Here is an 18,227-nt window from a genome sequence, read left to right as displayed (position 1 = left end):
TGTACATTAACAATGAGCAGGTACATACAAGAGCTAGAGACTGTTTAAGATCCAGCCAACGTAGAACAGTAGCTTTCAGACATTTGCCGTTACAAACTGGGATCAAGCAATCATCCTGTGGCACTAAAAATGAAATAAGTAAAAAATGTTAAAATCTTGTCTGAAGCAACACCTGATTACTATCGCTTTTTACTCGATCGGCGAATTCATGGATTTTATAGTCTTAGTACCTAAAGTGATGTGTGTATGAATCCTACTTTATATTTAATGTATTTGAAATGTGCGAATCTGGTACCTACGTATACGCGTGCGGTGTTTCAGTGAGTGTTTAAAATAACCTTTATAAATGCATATTTTGGCTTTTGCAATACAATTTAATAAATTGTTAAAGCAAACAATTTATTTATTAATAAGGCATTATTTGTATTTTATAACTGAAAGCACACTATCCACCATTCAATGTGTACAATATCAAATACCTATGTATTTCTGATACTATTTTTCATAACACTCACCTTTACAGTAAAGGTATTTAATAACTTCAGTGTTTGGGGAGAAGGGTTGAACCACAATCCGACATCGTGACGGACATAATCGTGATGTGATATTAATGCTCAAGTATCATTTTTATGAAAACTCCGATAATTCACCACTTCCAACCATTGCAACATTACTAGGAACGTTCTATGTTTAACCCATCTGGTTCACACACACACACACACACACACACACACACACACACACACACACACACACACACACACACACACACACACACACACACACACACACACACACACACACACACACACACACACACACACACACACACACACACACACACACACACACACACACACACACACACACACACACACACACACACACACACACACACACACACACACACACACACACACACACACACACACACACACGTTGTATAAAATGCAGTTAGAAAATCTCGAACAATACAACCGAAACAAAAATGTTCAAATTGATGGCGTTCCTGAACAATCTAATGAAAAAATGTGTGAGATTGTGCAGAAGCTTTCTGAGTCTGTTGGTGTTCCGATAGATTTTAGGAATGATGTGCAGTCAGTACACAGAATTCCAACAAAAAGAGACAGAGGCCCTAAGCCAATAGTTTTACAATTTTCAAACAGACAAACCCGAGATGTGTTTTTAAAATCTACCAAGAAAATTAAAATTGAGTCAACTGCCATAATTGGGGGAGTCCCTTCTACACGAGTGTATATAAATGAACATCTTACACCCTTCTTCAAAGATATTCTGTACTATGCCAAAAAACTCAGGGAAATGGGCTACAAATTTGTGTGGGTGACTGAGTGAAAAATTTTTATTAGAAAGTCTGAGGAGGAACCAAAGATTCGTATTTCTTCCTTGGGGGACTTGAGAAAGCTTGGTTTGACTGTTAACTAGACCACTTAATCTCTGAGGAACACCGTTTGTCGTTTTATTTTTTTTTCATGGATAGCAGTAATTTAAACGACTTTCATATTTTTCATCTAAATATTCGAAGTGTAAGGAAGAACTTTAATGAACTCATCATATATTTGGATGGTTTACCATATCAATACAAAATAATAGTGTTGACTGAGGTATGGATAAAGGGGGGTGAGGAAGCAAATTACGTGCTACCGGGCTACAACCTGATACTACAAGATCGTCCTGATAACCAGGCCGGCGGAATACTTATCTATGTGGATTGCGACCTTCACTACAGTCACCGCCTTATGTTGCTGCCTACAGCTGAGATTATTAATGTTACATTTCAGGTCAACTACAATAATCAATAATTCAATGATGGATATTTCACTATATGGTGTTTATCGAAGTTGTAAATTTGTATTCAACCGTTTTAAAGATGATTTCGAAAATATTTTAAAGCTGTCTCATAATCCAACAATTATTGTAGGTGACATGAATATTTGTATATTAAAAAAATAATGGTTCTGGTAAAGACTACTTGAATATTTTGTCATCATATGGATTTACAAGCTGTATTAATACCCCAACTAGAATTCATAACAACTCTGTTTCTTGTCTTGATCATGTGTTTGTGAGGAATTCCAGAAATATAGAACTTAATTGTAATGTATTGGATTTATGTATAACGGATCACTTTGGCATAGAATTAAGATTGTCTGATGTACAACGTATTAATAACAATAGTAGCTGTTTTATTAAAGTGTTAGACCATAAAATGCTGCGCAGGCAATTAGTATTGGCTAACTGGGATAGGGTTTTTAGTGAAAATAATTTAAATGCATGTTTGACTGAATTTTATAGAATATTCAATGAATGTAGAGAAGTCTCCTCTTATCTAAAAAAATTAAATAGTAAAAATAAAAGAGGACGTGAGTGGGTCTCAGATAATCTTGTTTCCTTAATAAATCGAAAAAATTATCTATTTAAAACTTTCTCTAGAGACAGGAGCAATGCAGTGTTAGGAGCGGAATACAAACGTTTTTCAGTAATCGTATCTAAAAAGATAAGGCAAGCAAAAATAGAATATTTCTCAAGTATGATTGACAGAGCGAATGGTAACTCAAAAAAATATTGGGATATTGTAAAAAAGATTGTGAAAAATAAAAAGAACCTGTTGAACAAATTAATGATAGATGGAAATTTATTGGGGGTAAAGGGGAATGAACATAAGATTGCAGATATTTTTAATAATTATTTTACAAATATAGTGTCCACCTTACGATCAAATGAATTTGGCTGTGACTTATTCTTAGAGGATCAAAATAATTATGGCTGTATTTATTCTCAGTTTGAGTTAACAAGTGAAGAAGTATTTGATACTATTAAAAAAATGAAAAATAAACGTAGTTGCGGTATCGATGGATTGAATCAAGGAAAATCAAGGAAAATATTGATGTATTTGGTCCCTTACTTTATAACATATATACATATATATATATATATATATATATATATATATATATATATATAAAATCATTTTCTCAGGGTTTGGTTCCTGATGATTCCAAAGTAGCTTCTGTGACCCCTGTCTTTAAATCTGGTGATCCGTCCGAGATATCATCATACCGTCCTATCTCAGTCATTAATACCATAGTCAAGATATTTGAGACAATAGTTAAAAATAAGTTAATGGATTATTTTAACAGTAATTCATTATTTTCTCAACATCAATATGGGTTTCTTCCAGGGAGGGGGACAGAATTAGCACTTGAAAAACATATCTCAAATATAACTTACTCTAAGGACCAACGTAAATTAACACTAGCAGTTTATCTTGATATTCAAAAGGCCTTTGATACCTTAGATATCAATATTTTAATTAATAAGCTTAGAAGTTACGGTATAGGCGGGACTGTTCTGGATTGGTTGACATCATTTTGTACCAAAAGAAAACAAATGGTTAAGATTAACAACGTATACAGTGAAATTTTAGAGTTGTTTCATGGAACAGCTCAGGGTGGTGTACTTGGTCCATTTTTCTTTGTGATATATATTAATGACATGTTAAAGTTACCTTTATACTCATCCATATTTTCATTTGTGGACGATACGGCATTAGTGTGCTCGGCAATTTAATAAGGACTCACTAATTACTAGGGTAAGACAGGATCTAAAGATCGTATCCAGACAATAGACAATATCCTTTATTACAATTTCTTCAAGAAATGTTACAGCGTCAAATTTAAGTCAAATTAGTATAATAGATAAGCTTCTTCAGTGTTATGTGGGGTCTCCCCAAGTAAAGAATTCATTTAGGGTGTAGAAAGCCTTGTCTAGCAGCCATCTCTGTAGCTTCCTCTTCATCAGCACAGGGCCTCCAGCTTTCAAGTGGTCTGGTATCTTGTTTAGCATCTTCACTCCTGCATACAACGGTTTCCTTTCATACATGGCTGTTCTGTGACCTGGCAGCACATAGTTCCTGCATATCTGGTGTTGTATTCATGCACGTCACTTTGTTTAGAGGGCTCTTTGGTCACACAGTAAAGGACAGTATCTAGGATGTAGATGGAAGTGACCGTCAGGATGTTCAGGTTCTTGAAAACATCTCTACAGCTTTGTCTTGGACTTAAGCCTGCTATTACTCTGATTGCCCTTTTCTGCATACCCAGGACGCGGTTGAGATTGCCCATAGTGGATCCACCCCAGACAGTAATACCATAGCGTAAATGGCTTTCAAACAATGAATAGTATGCAGTCCTTGTTGTCTCAGGGGTACTAGTTGCCTTAATTCGTTTTATGGCATAGAGAGCTGACCCGAGTTTTAGGCAAAGATTGTCCACTTGATTATTCCAGGATAAATTTTCATCAAGTATGACACCTAGATGTTTGATTTTGTCAGCTGCTGTCAGGTTGGGCATTTCAGATACTGTAGACTTTTTATTCCCAAATGACATTTGCTTGGTCTTACTTTCATTGAGAACTAAGTCATTTTCCATACAGTAGTCTTGTGTCACATTGAAGGCAATAAAAGTGTTCACTTCTAGTTGATCTACGTTTCTGTTTGCAGTAAGCAGCACAGTGTCGTCCGCATACATGACCATCTTACTGTATTCCTCTAGATGTTCTGGAAAATCATTGATAAACAGCACAAACAGAATTGGCCCTAGGACAGAGCCCTGGGGAACTCCTCTGTTAGTCGGTACCAATTCAGATCTGACAGTATTTGTAAATCCTCTTGTTGTGTGTTTTAGATCTACCATTTGGCTTCGTCCTTTTAGATAACTTGCAAACCATTTTAGTGCTGTTCGTTGGATTCCTAAATTTTGTAGTTTAGCTAGAATAAGATCATGTCCCAGGCAGTCAAAAGCCTTGCTTAGGTCAAGATACAGGCTGGTGATAGTGTTGCCATTTTCTATGTTCTCAATTATATACTCAGCAAGGTCTATCAGTGCAGTTGTGGTTGATTTTCCAGTAACGAACCCATGTTGGCTGTCTGTCAATGATTGGTTTTGACTAAGATGTTTCTGGAGTCTTACTTTAACAATCTTCTCAATAAGTTTGGAGACAGATGAGAGCAGTGAGATAGGTCGGTAGTTAGAAATGTTTTGTAGGTCCCCTTGCTTGTGTTTTGGAAATACCTTGGCTATCTTCAACTTGGATGGAAAAGTGCCCTCTGCCATGGACATGTTGACGATCTTCACTAGAGGCGATATTAGCTCGTCTGCACATGTTTTCAGGATTTTTGAAGATATTTCATCAATGCCTGAGGATGTGGAGTTCTTTAATGATTGAATGGTTCTGCCAGTGGTTCTATCTCGTCAGGTGTTGTTGGACGTAAAGAAGTAAGAGTATTGTCTGTGGTAGCTGGAAGATTTTGAATTATTGGTGGTGTGTTATATATTTTGTTCTGTTTTAGTGTTTCCTCAGCTATGTTTACACAATAATAATTAAAGCGATTTGCTACATCTGTAGGGTCAGTAAATTTTATTCCATTGTCATTTAGTTCTATTGTAGGATTGTTGTCAAGTTCTTTCCTCCCTTTCCTCTCACTATTGATGGTGTCCCATATGGCTTTGGCTTTGTTTTCTGCTTGTTCAATGCATGCAGCACATGTTTCCTGCCTTGCCTTCTTTAATTTTTGGTCGTAGGATTTCTTTTTATCTGTGGCTGTCTTCTTGTCATCGGGATGGCCAGTTAGGAGAAATCTGTCTTGCGCTTTTAAAAACTCCTTTTTAAGTGTCATAATTTCTTCATCATACCTCAGTCGTTTACCCCTTTTTTTGTGTAGTTCGAGATCTTTTTTTTGGACATGCATTGTCAAGTGCAAGCTGGAGCGTTTGGTTAAAATTAAAGTACGCCTCTTCCACATCATTTGCTGTCAAAACAGAATCCCAGGTAACAAGGGAGAGTTCATTTTTTAAAAACAGCAGATTGTTGTAGTTAAAATTCCGTCTTGAAGTGTATGTCATTTCTGCTTTCATTTTTGGAAAGTCCAGTGTGCAGTATTGTCCTGTGTGGTCTGATAGACCTGTGTGAGAGACCACTACTTTAATCCTGTCATGAATGTTTGAACACACCATATCAATTGATGACACTGAGGTCTCTGAGATTCTTGTGGCTGGGAGATCAAGTCTTCTTATGTTGTAACCAGCCAGTAGCTCATTTAGTGCAACGGATTCTCTAGAGGCCTCGTCTAAACTGTCAATGTTAATATCCCCCATGATAAGTGTGTCATTTCTCTGAGTAGGAAGGCTGTCGAGGGCATCTGCCAGAACTTGTAGTGATGTATCAAGGTCAGCACAAGGTGGTCGATACACTCCAAGCAGGAACAAGCTCTTTTTCTTGTTTATGTGTAGTTTTACTGCTGTTACCTCACATACCATTTCTAAGCTGTACTCTTCAATCTCTAAATTTTCAGTTTTGTTGGCTATACTGTTATGCCTATAAATAACAACACCTCCTTTGATATGTTCTTTCCTTCCATATGCACTGATAAGTGTGTAATCAGCCAACTTGGCATGGTCTATTACATTGCTTTTCAGTCCATGTTCTGTAAGAATTACAAAGTCCGGGTTAGTGCTATGCAAAGGTGTTCCAGTCTTTCAATTTTGTTTGTCATCCTGTCCATATTTTGGTGGAAGAAGTTAAGCTGATTTGGAAGTTTACTTCTTGAATTTATTTGAACTTGTTGTTTTGTGTGTAGATTAGACTGTTTGCTGGGTGGGCCGAGTTTACAAATATCCTGGTTTTGAATTTGCTAATTTTTCTTGGGTAAAGGTCTAAAAAATTCTTATTTTGATGTATTTGGCCATCCCTCCATTGTTTTGGTAGCGAATAGTTGTTCGGAATCTGAGTGGATGATCAACAATAAACTTTTAATCAATGTTTCTAAATCAAAGTGTCTTCTTTTTTTCATCAAAATTGCAATCAAAACCTTTTGAGAAACAGATTAAATTTGGTTTGTCACACGCATCAGTGTAGGTATTCATGTAGGTGCACAACTATAGAAACAGTAGAAAGTGTTAAGTACCTAGGCTTGTATGTTTATCATCATCTAAAATGGGATCAGCATATTAATTACCTTTCAAAAAAACTTAGGAAAATAAATTACTCTCTATTTCATCTCAAGCAGCATATAAAAGATAGACATATGAAACAACTTTATTTTTCTTGGTTTGAGAGTATACTAAGGTTTGGAATAATTCATTATGGAGGAACGTTTCGAACACTACTGCAGCCAATTATAATGGCACAGAGGCATGCATTGCGTATTGTATATGGGATTAGAAGAATGGATAGAATGAGTTATATTTTCAAAGAAAAAAACATATTACACTTTAATCACTTGTATAACCTTTGTTCGTTAATGCATATCCAAAAATACATAAATCAATTCAAAATTAGAACTGCAAACAGACTAACCCGCAGTGCTAAATTTTTACAATTGGAAACACCTTTTTTTACTACAAGTACTTCTAAACGTCAGTTGTGCTACCTGGGTCCAAGTTTATTTAACCGTTTCATTATGGATTGCGGCAATGAATTAATTTTTGAAAAAAAAACCTAAGGTCAAAATGAAAGCAATATCGTTTATTGCCGACAACATCCCTGAATAAAAATGTGATCCATTTGTATAGGTTAGGTTACCATATGCTTCATATATAAGTCTATAATAGGTTATACGTTAAATATTGTTATAATATATTTGTAGTTTTATTTGTTATATTTGTATACTACATATTAAAATTGTCTATTTATTGATTGCTTGTTAATTTATTGGTTGTGTACATGTGTTGTTGGTTATTATTTAATTGTTAATTATATTATATTGTTATACATTCTCATAGTTTATATTGTTATACATTTTCATAGTTTATATTATTATATATACCAATTACATGGTATACTTTAAATAAAAATAAAAATTTAATAAATAAAAATTTATTTTAGAATTGTAAATGGATAGGGAATAAAAAAGTAAATTTATATTGTAATCCAGCGGCAGGCACAACGCGCTTGGAATCTGGTCTAGACCTGTCTTGATGGCAGTGAATGCTAAACAATAGTTTACAGTGGACTCTATCTTGGTTAGGCGGCCAACCTGCGTTGGGAGAGATTTAAACATACCTGCAGGAACAGGAGCGTAGTCGGTGCAGGCCGAGAAACCACGTTCTGCTACCATTCCGAGTTGAGAAGCGAGAGAGTAAAGTCATTTTAGTGCGAGTTTAAAACTAGTGTCGGGCGTAGGATCCGTCGGTATAAATTATATTAATACCGAACTCCAAGACCTTCACGACCAAAGAGCTAAGTACTTTGACTGAATTATTAAATTTTTCTAAATTTGAAATTTGCAATATTAAGAAGTGAATTAATTAATTGAAAATTTGAAATTAACGATCAAATTCTGTTGAGTGAGGACTATAATATATATATATGAATTGTAAAGGAGTAATTTATTAAAGTCGAACGTAAAATTTAAATGAAATTGAAATTGAACGAAAAAAGGATTGTAGTAAAAATTAAGAGCTGCAGGTGCTGCACCATATCCTGTAGGAACTTGTGAAAAATTCCTGTTGAGAACTGTTTAGTTTTGTTTGAGAATTTAATTTGAAAGAAGTTTATTATTATTATTTTATTAGTTTTGAGAAGAAGCCTATTTAATTTATTTCATTCAGATTTATTCAAGATTATTATTTTATTTTTTTATATTTTATACTCACGTATTTAGAGGACAGTGAGCCAATATTAAATCGAAAGTGCCTTGCCTAAGGAAGTAGTAGTAATTTTAACCTATTGTTCAAAACATTGTTTTGGTGGAATACAAGGTTAATAATTGACATTTGAATTGATTTAATAAACCTGAATATTTCTAAAAGGGTGCAGTTTTAATTTCCACCAGTATCTACTTAAATCTTATGAGTTCGAGACTATTTAGGGTCATCATAATAAAAACAAAAAATTGTGTATATTAACATTCAGTATATTATACATTCTCATAGTTTACATTGTTATACATTCTCACAGTTTATATCGTTGTAAATTCTCATAGTTTATATAATGGTTATTTGTTGTAGTGCCATATGTATGTGTATGCAAATGCGTATAATGCATGTGTATGTGTGCGGTTGTGTTGTGCGAACTAAGGTAAAATAAATTTTTGTTTTGTTTTTTCTTGTTTCAGTAACCAAATGTAATTATTGAAAAACTGTACAACAGAGAAATGTATTGATTGCAGTGGAAACAGGCCATACTTATATAAATAAAAATATCATAGCAAGAAAATGCAGCAAGTCAGCAGTAAATGGACATATAATTGTTTAGTTTCGGTTCCCGCAAGCACCTTGCAGGGTGCATTGGGACAATGTATTGTGACTTATATTAAAATGAATAAAGAGTTTGTGAACTGTGAACACACACACACACACACACACACACACACACACACACACACACACACACACACAATTTAAATAAATATTACATCATAATAGGCTAAGTATTTGCTCCGCCTGAAAAAGTACTTATATATTTATATAAGGGACAAGCTTACTTCTGTACTTTAGTTTACTCTAACAATAGCTTTTGGTTCTTTGAATATTTGTAGAACTCTCATTAAATTGTTGTTATAGGGTTTTATATTATATTATGTGCTAAAGTGTAAGTTCGTACATATTTTAAAATGTTTTAAATTTTTTTTAAACACTTTCTTCAGAAAGTGCTTTACATCAGAGTTAGTGATCTGATCTGAAATATATGTAAGTTTTCTTAGAAAGGTTATTTATTCTTCTTCTGTACCATAGTTTTATCAAGCAGCAGCCGTCGGTTCTGTATGATGTTCTTAAAATGTAAGTAAACTTTTCAGGTTCCTACGTTTACCATTTTGTAGGCAAACATATTTCCTTCTCTCCTGTACAAGTTACTTCTGTTGTCATGTTTGGCACATTGGGGAAAATAAGAACAACAAACCACTTGATTTCGTTTAATGAAATAAAGCTTACACAATATTTATAAAATGTTAGAAAAATTACACATTTTGTCCCGCAGCGGCAATTAAAACTGACGACAAAATATGAAATAGAAAAAATATACAAATATAACAAAGCGTAAAACAATCTAGACAGACTAACACATGATCTAAACAATTATCATTGGTGTCTGCAGAAACACTGATTGATTGTATTATATGATCGATTGTTAATGTTAATGGCAAAGAAATCATGTAATGATTGTGTTCTTTATGATCAACGATCATATGATTAGAAGAACAGCATTATCTACAAGAACAAATTACGGCAGTCATAGCACACGATATTAGTAACATTTTTAAAACCAAAGACCATATGATCCTAATAATTGTAGTATTTGGAAATTTTCACACGTTATTAATAATTTTGGCGTTTTAAAAATCTTCATAGAGATAAAAAAATAAAGGTCATTAGTGAAATAAAGAATATTGTAGTATACATCAGAGTTATATGACAGTGATATTTAAGGTTTATAAAACAAGGTTTGCACCAGTGGAGAAATGCCTGGAATTATTAATTTCTTCTTTAATGCATGACTACCTTTCAGGAGGTTTCTATAGCTGTACTTTACAAAGAACTACCGAAGATAAGAGATTTAGTATAGATTAAATATGAACAAAAACACTAAATTCCACAATTAATCTAACTGAAGTATAAAAATAAATTCACTTATTTCACAGTCAGAAAGTAATTCAAGATGAGGTCGCTGAATCCTTAAAACATTTAGGCTATTCATCACAATATGAATCATAACACGAGTCATATTATAACTCAATATTGATTCCAAGAAAATAACAATCAACTAAATTACACAAATATGTACCTGTATCACAGTGTTAAGTTAATATTTAGAGTAAACACATACAGTAACAGTGCAAAACTCTAGAAAGTGTAACAATTAAGGCTTAAGGCGAAAAATACAACCGTGCTAATACTAAACAGGACTGTCTGAGACACCAAAACTCCTTCACACAAAGTCGACTGAGGAAACAAAATCTAAGTACAAAACTGTAATTACATAATTAGCCTGGATTCATCAGTCTTAGGTGTATAAGCATCACAAGCCAAGCAATGAAGGGGTATAAATCTCACATGGTCGGTTTCTACATAGCTCTTCAGTTAATTCAACTTCATAACAAATTCAAAGTAATATTATAGGTTTTAAAACACACAGTTATGTGGTAACAATCTTTAAATGTTAAAAACCTGGAAAAAAGGTTTATTATATCAAGGAATTGTAAAAAAAAAATAATATTTTTAACGATCGGAATTGTGGTCGTGTCTTACAATGCACACACAAAATAAATAGTTCTAAAAGGTACGAGACAGTGTTGATAATGTTAAGCTATACTTGTTTGGAATTACAAAGTAACTATTTGATATAATTTGGATGTTTGATATCTTCTTATATATACAAACTAATTCTAATTTATGATAAACATAAAATGGAGGAGACTCAAGGAAGTTTCACGTCGGTAGAATTCCGATACGGAAGTCGTTAAACAATTTTAAGGATAGTTCCAAAATTCCCAATGTAAAGTGGAATAGTGTTCTTCCTGCAACACCTAATAGGATAAGTCGTCCCAAGACTGGGAACTACCACCTGTGAAGTTAATAGCAGTAACTTACTACTGTAACAGATCCGTCAGCAAGCGATGCTATTGGAACAAGGAATATCCAGGAGATAGCCAGAACTCCTGCACCAGGAGGAAGAAAGTTCCATGAATGTGGAGGAATCTCTGCGGAGCAACTTCATACGAGATTGACATCCTTTGGTTTGATAAACGTAAAACTAACGTGCCAGGATACTTTTTAAATGTTCTATTTGAAATATAAACTTTAGAAATACAATAATTATTCAATCATGATACATTTGTTTAAATGGGATTGAATGTAACAGTAAAACGGTAAAACAAGCAGCCATCATCATTGAAACAGAACCTTACTTATTTTTACTTTAAATTTACACACACTACAGTTAATTTAAAGCGTCCATTATTTTAAAACCATATTAACACGGAAATTAGGCCTGCTTTACGATAGAAAATAACGTAACATAATAAAATCCCAATAGAAGACCTGTAACTGTTGTGTAGCTAAGATTTCTATAAATACTGATAAATGATTCGTACGTGTAAAAAGCAACGATCCACTTTATTGGAAACATTAATGCAGCTCAAACAGAGACGTTTTGCTATCGCACTGACAATAATGCTCCGTGCTTCACTGTTATTGCTTTACCCTTCAGCCGTTACTTTTAGTAGCTATTGTTTTTATGCGAACTAAAATAATTCCTAAAATTATCCGATAACAAAACCAAACCAAAAATTGTACCGAAACATTTGTTGCTGATGTTTTTAGTCAGCCTGTAAAAGGAACCGACTAGAAAGGATACAGAAGGGGCAAGATGGATCAACCGATTGTTGGGTAGTTCCGACCGTTAATATTTCTGACTAATCGAAGAACTAATAGTTCCTAGAAGTAATTTGTATTTTTCCTGGATATTTGCAGCTCTTCAAGAATGTTTTTTTTAACAGAACCGCTGATGATGGATGTGGTGAAGGCTGCCCGCTACAGGGTACCCAGACAATCTTCAGTATTGAAACGAGATATTCTGGATTCGGGAAATACTATAGGAAGGACACGTTTCCTATAATATTTTTAAATCCTCGTGGCAATTACAGTTTTTCTTGTAAGATAGACATCAAAGACGTAACTTTACAGAAGTGAAGCTTACTTTAGCCTCTACTTGAAATTATATTAGTGTAATAAACCTATTAGAATAACACCTCCATAACTTATGATCAATGTCTAAGCACTCTTTTGGCTATTTTAAGCCTGATTCAATCACTTCTGATATTTGTAATATCCTTCAAAAGAGAGTAGCTTTTTTAGCATAAGCGTTGCTATTGAACGTACAAAAATAGTCTACAGAGTAGTCGAAAACCACGTGTTTTTTATGTTCTGTGTTATAAATGTGCAACACAATGATCATTAGTTATGAAGTGCTCATAAATACATTCATAAATAATTATAATTAATCATGATTTTAAATTAGTATACAGTAAAACTAAAGAACACATTCCTGTATTTCTCAAATAAGATAAAATATTTTTTTTTATTTTGCAAATTTACACACTCCAATCGGTTAGGAAGGACGGCAACTTTAGTTTGGTTATAAAATTGATAAGAAAACGATAATAAGGAACCAAGTATAATAGTAGGTGGAAGAGAAACATATTCCATATAATCTTAGCTCTCTTAAAAACCATATACATTGAAATTGAAGTGCTCAAAACATTCATAAAGGTGCTTCAAATGTTTACAACCACGTTATTAGTTATAAAAAACGTTATTAGTCATAATGCAATAATTACACTAAAATACATAACTATTGGTCGATTATTATGACAAGTATTAAGATAAATTAAGTAGTAAACCGTGCAATATATACAAGAGTGCTTATGAAAATACGTATAAGAAAAAACTTTAAAATTCTCTTTTTCGAGGGCTTTTGGCAAAAAGCGTCCTTCAGTTATCGTCCCACTGAGTAGGCTTTTAGGTCGATGTTTGCCAGCAATAATTGAATTAAGCCAAAAGCCTTGCAAAATGTACAGACAGCTTAATTAGTGGCTTGAAGCCATAACGGGTATATAAAGCAACAATATTAGTGTTGTAAAGATATTAACGATATATACATATTTATTAGATTTATAATTTACATAACTATGAAATATATATTTTAAGACGTTTATGGTTAACTTTACGTTTCTGTTTGGTACAGTTCAAAGTAAAAATATTAAGTTGCTCCATTTATGGAATTACTAATACCTTTAAATATGAATATTAACATATAAAATACAACTTTATGATAATGTATTGATAGCAGTATGTTTACTACATTTTATAGTATAAAGGTAAAACAGTTTTAAGGTATTGGTATTATAAGGTATGTGTTAAAAACAAAAAAAAATAGGTAATTTATTTTAAATAAAGTAATGGATTTCGATAACCGATAAAATAATAAATGATACAAGTGGTAATACATGGGGAATATAATTTTTAACTCAAAGTGTTTTTTTATTTGGATCGACTATTAATGGTGAGTTAAATATGAAACGGACTATCGTTTACGCGGCTGTTTTAAAAGGTGAAGTGGGAAAGGGCGCAGACGTATTGGTGGGGCAATGTGGAGGAGGGTGATGACACAGTCCTGTCTCACAACAAGCCGTTTTGCTCGCCAGTATCCATTTTGTGTTCATATGACCAGTTTGGCTCAAACGTCGTTTTCCTGAATGAATGTAACTATTTTCAAAGACTTGAAGGATTAAGGGATTTTACAATATCAATTTGTTTGAACCGTGTAAACACAGTCTTAAATGTAATTCACACAACATTTAGCGAAATAATTATAAACCGAATTATGTCCCCTAAAATTTTGCTACAACTTGCTCAACGTAGGCTCTCTCGCTATTATGCACTGATGTAGTCAAAAAACAAACTATGATTTTTGGGAGGAATCTGCAGTGTCTCATTTTGTGATAGGGAGTGACAACTGCAGTGAGCTGTTTGGTCAAAAGGCACTATTTCACTCCAGCCTGTTGGTATATGTCGATTAACGTTCATTTAAAAATAAAACCATGGTCGCATCTTCAAGCACCTTTTGTGGTATTGGGTAGAGGACGTAGCTTAACTATAAAGAGTTAACACATCTATAATCTTTATAAGTAGTTTTTAGCAACTGACCAAAACAGAGGAAGCCAGTTTCGATTTCTATTATGTAAAACTTTATTTACAGACTGGATAATAAAATACTGGGTGGAAAACGAGATACAATGAGGTCAAAATCAAGAGTGTGAAACATTTTTCGATTCGTTAACCGAGAGAGCCAGCTGGCGCGCACCGCGGAGAGGGAAGCAGCGCCGTCCCCCCTCACCAACCCTTCTCACGGCATGATGGCGCGGCGTACAGTTAGTAAACAAGCCGACGCTGTTGCTTAGTACATCTACCTGTCCTATTACCAAAACGCGTTCGAATGTCTTTATCTCTATAAAAATTAAGTAAACACTACTTTTGTTTGGCACTGACTGTATCACGTGGTCTAGCTTGAAGAGGGGACAGTGTTGCTTATGCTCATGCGCTAGACACGGACGCTGTATCCTTCAGTTGATGATCGATCCTAAGACACAAACTGCTTTTTATGAATAATTAAATGAGTATATATATATAGGTACTGTGTTATTGTACAATACGAGTTCAGACAGCAAAAAATACACTAGGTTCTTGCATCTCCATGGAAAATTTTAAAATGGTAGGAAGATAACTTGGAGATTAGCACCTGTTTACTACACATGGGAAAACTACTGTAATCCGATCTCAAACACTTCCAATTAAAGAATAAGTTTTTGATCCTAAAGTATATGATATTGTGTCGTGGATTTAACGGATAACTGTTGCCATGGTTGTACAGGTAGGCCTAACATCAGCTACAGCGCAGGGTTGGAGATGCGGCTATCCCGCTCCGCCATGTATCACTACATGTCTCCTAGCTATTTTCTCGGTTGACCAAAACGACAGTCCGATTAATATTCGACTCACCATCATACTATAGAAATCATAATAGCTTAACAGAACAAACCTATTTATTTCACCAAACTGTTAATGTAATAATTGAAAAAGTCTGGTTAGAATTAAACATTTCTAGAATTACAGTGAGAGGATCCTCGCTTACTTATCCTTACGTATAGGTTAAAGTTTAAAAATAATATAAGATCCAACATTTATTTTATATATAGGTACTCATTTTAACAATTAGTTTTAGTATTACTCCATTTACTTGAGTATAAAGCTACTTAAATGTAATATAAAAAAATAATTTTGATATTTTACAGTTAGTAAAATGTACATATCAATAATTCCATAAGTTTCTGGAGCAGACTCGAAAACATTAATTTCTATAAATGTCAAAAGTATTTCGTTAGTAAACAACCTATTCATTACAGAGAAAAACGAAAACACAAGTTTTGAAGTAAGTTTTAATATAAATTCGTAAGAAATCAAGAAGAGAATAGATTTTCTATTTTATTTTTTATATGTACTGACAATAAAATAGATGGACGATATAATATTATAAAAACAAAATAACAGTTAAAATACACTTTTAACCGTAGGAACATATTACCTCTGCGGTCTGTCCATAAGGACAACATATAAAATTATATATTCGTTACTGTATATCATATAATAATATTTTAATTTATATTATGTAATTTATTAGATATATAAATCTGTTGGTATTTAACAGTACCAGGTCGTTTGGTCTCATTTTGATGGTGAAGTCAAACATTTTCGTTACTAGCTGCACAATGATTATATATTGTTTATATTTAGTACGCTTACTCTTATTTCTTAGAAATAAAGATTTTTAACATTGTCTGTGTTAGCTAGTTTATTCAAAAATCAATTAATTGTAGTTAGGAAGTTAGAATATAAAATAGAAAAATATTGCAAAATAATTTTAAAATATATATATCCCCTATATTATTTCGAAACTTTCAAAATCGAGGCCAAACAAAGCCATTACTTATTAACAATTTCATTAGAAAATTTTTAGACATAAACATTGCACCTGTGACAAGGACATTATCTACTGCTGATATTTTCTTTTCTTGCCAGGAACACCAACCTAATTACAAACAAATTTGTAAACTTAATAGAAATAAACCTCTTTGCCACAGGCGCAATTATTTAACAACCTACGATGTAAATGTGACATTTCATGTATAGTTTTGTACCGTAAAAGCGTATTGAATTGTATGTTACAACTTACTGAATAAAACATTTATGATATTTGATGGAAAAATATATACAGTGAATAAACTATTCTAATGTCTCAAATTCCTTACCTCGGTGTCAAAGTAATATACAACAAGAAATATATATACATACAAACCGGACATAAATGCGTGTTTCATGCTGGGGGAGGGGGGGATACGTTGTAGGTTTCCTTGTGTAAATGGGTTGCTTGTTCAGTTGGAAATTTATATAGCACACTCATAATTCCTTCTGAATGGAACCTATAAGAAAGAATCCAGCTGGCTTTCTTTTAAACTCATTTACCGACCATTCAATAGCATTCGTTTACCGACAAACTTACAGAAACTTCTGGCGAAATTGTGAAAACTGACTTGAAGAAATACTAGTTGCTCTACAAGCTTTATAAGTTAGCTACCCATAGATAGATCGAAGAGAAGGTGGATTGACCGAGACACTTCAAGACATCATCACATTCGATTATCAGTCTTCCGCAGACCGTCGACAGAACCGCCGCCGTGTCACTGTGTCCACAGCTTACCTATTATGAGAGTAGTTGTAATATCTGGTTTGGAGAAGTTCTCTAGTATCAAGATCAGCTGTTCCTGAAGAGCTATTATTGGAGAGCGTCTCCTTATTGAAGCGCTCCATCATCCTGTTGTCTTCCTCGCCCTTTTCGGAGAGCTCCTCCTCCAGTATCCTCTCCAGGTCGGATCTGGGAGTGGAGGCCGACAGGGGAGGAGGAGATCGAAGAGTCGGGCTAAAATGGATCGGGGTGATATCCTCTAGATCGGTGTTCAGGGGGGAGATGCGCTCCACTTCCTTCGCCCTCTGTTCGTGTTTGGTGGTAAGATTTCCTGTCTCAACGTCTCGGACCAACCTGTGACCCGACCTGGACCTGTTCAACTGCCTTTCCACGTACGCGGTCAAATCGTCGTCCTCTTTCTTTCCGAGGACAGCGTTTAGCACGATCAAGAAGATGCCGATGCAGAAAGCGAAAATGCCGGCGAATACGATTTCGTTGAAGTACGAGTCTCCAGGAGGTTTCTGCCAGTGTTCCATGTCGTCAGGGATCAATCCGGAGCCGATCAGGAAGGTGCCTAAGACCAGGAAGACGACTCCGATGTGCAACATTCCTACGCTGGACACCATCTTGTCCTGAGTAGGTGGTGCCGTCTTAGGCTTCTTGTAGCCTTTGCGGCTCTTGAGCGGGCGGTGGTCTAGGCTGCCGATACTGTTGCGTGGACTCGCACATGACGAGCGGGACTCGCCCAGACCGCTCTCCGTCGACTGGGAGCTGAAGCGGCGATCCCTGGCTTTCTTCTGCTCTTCCCGCCTCTTCCTCTGCCGCTTGATGGCCAACGCCGAGTGAAGACCCATAGAATGCATCCTGAAAAGAGAGTCGATTAATAAGCGAACACAAATTAAAAATATAAT

General features: G+C 34.5%; 2 protein-coding genes across 2 annotated transcripts in view; both read right to left on the bottom strand.

Moving 5' to 3' along the window:
- LOC124354378 overlaps positions 1–18,227 on the bottom strand; it is a 221,149-nt gene that overhangs the window by 44,175 nt on the left and 158,747 nt on the right. The gene's annotated exons all lie outside the window — the stretch shown is intronic.
- The window catches only part of LOC124354377, an 84,014-nt gene continuing 75,705 nt past the window's right edge, over positions 9,919–18,227 (bottom strand). The window contains exon 3 of the mRNA XM_046804781.1: positions 9,919–18,180. Coding sequence (XP_046660737.1) covers positions 17,328–18,179 — 852 coding nt within the window. The 5' untranslated portion in view covers position 18,180 and the 3' untranslated portion in view covers positions 9,919–17,327. The remainder of the gene's footprint in view (positions 18,181–18,227) is intronic.

The sequence above is a fragment of the Homalodisca vitripennis genome, chromosome 2 (assembly GCF_021130785.1).
Source record: "Homalodisca vitripennis isolate AUS2020 chromosome 2, UT_GWSS_2.1, whole genome shotgun sequence".
In the NCBI taxonomy this organism is placed as follows: domain Eukaryota; kingdom Metazoa; phylum Arthropoda; class Insecta; order Hemiptera; family Cicadellidae; genus Homalodisca; species Homalodisca vitripennis.
This window is presented reverse-complemented; position numbering and strand designations above follow the sequence as displayed.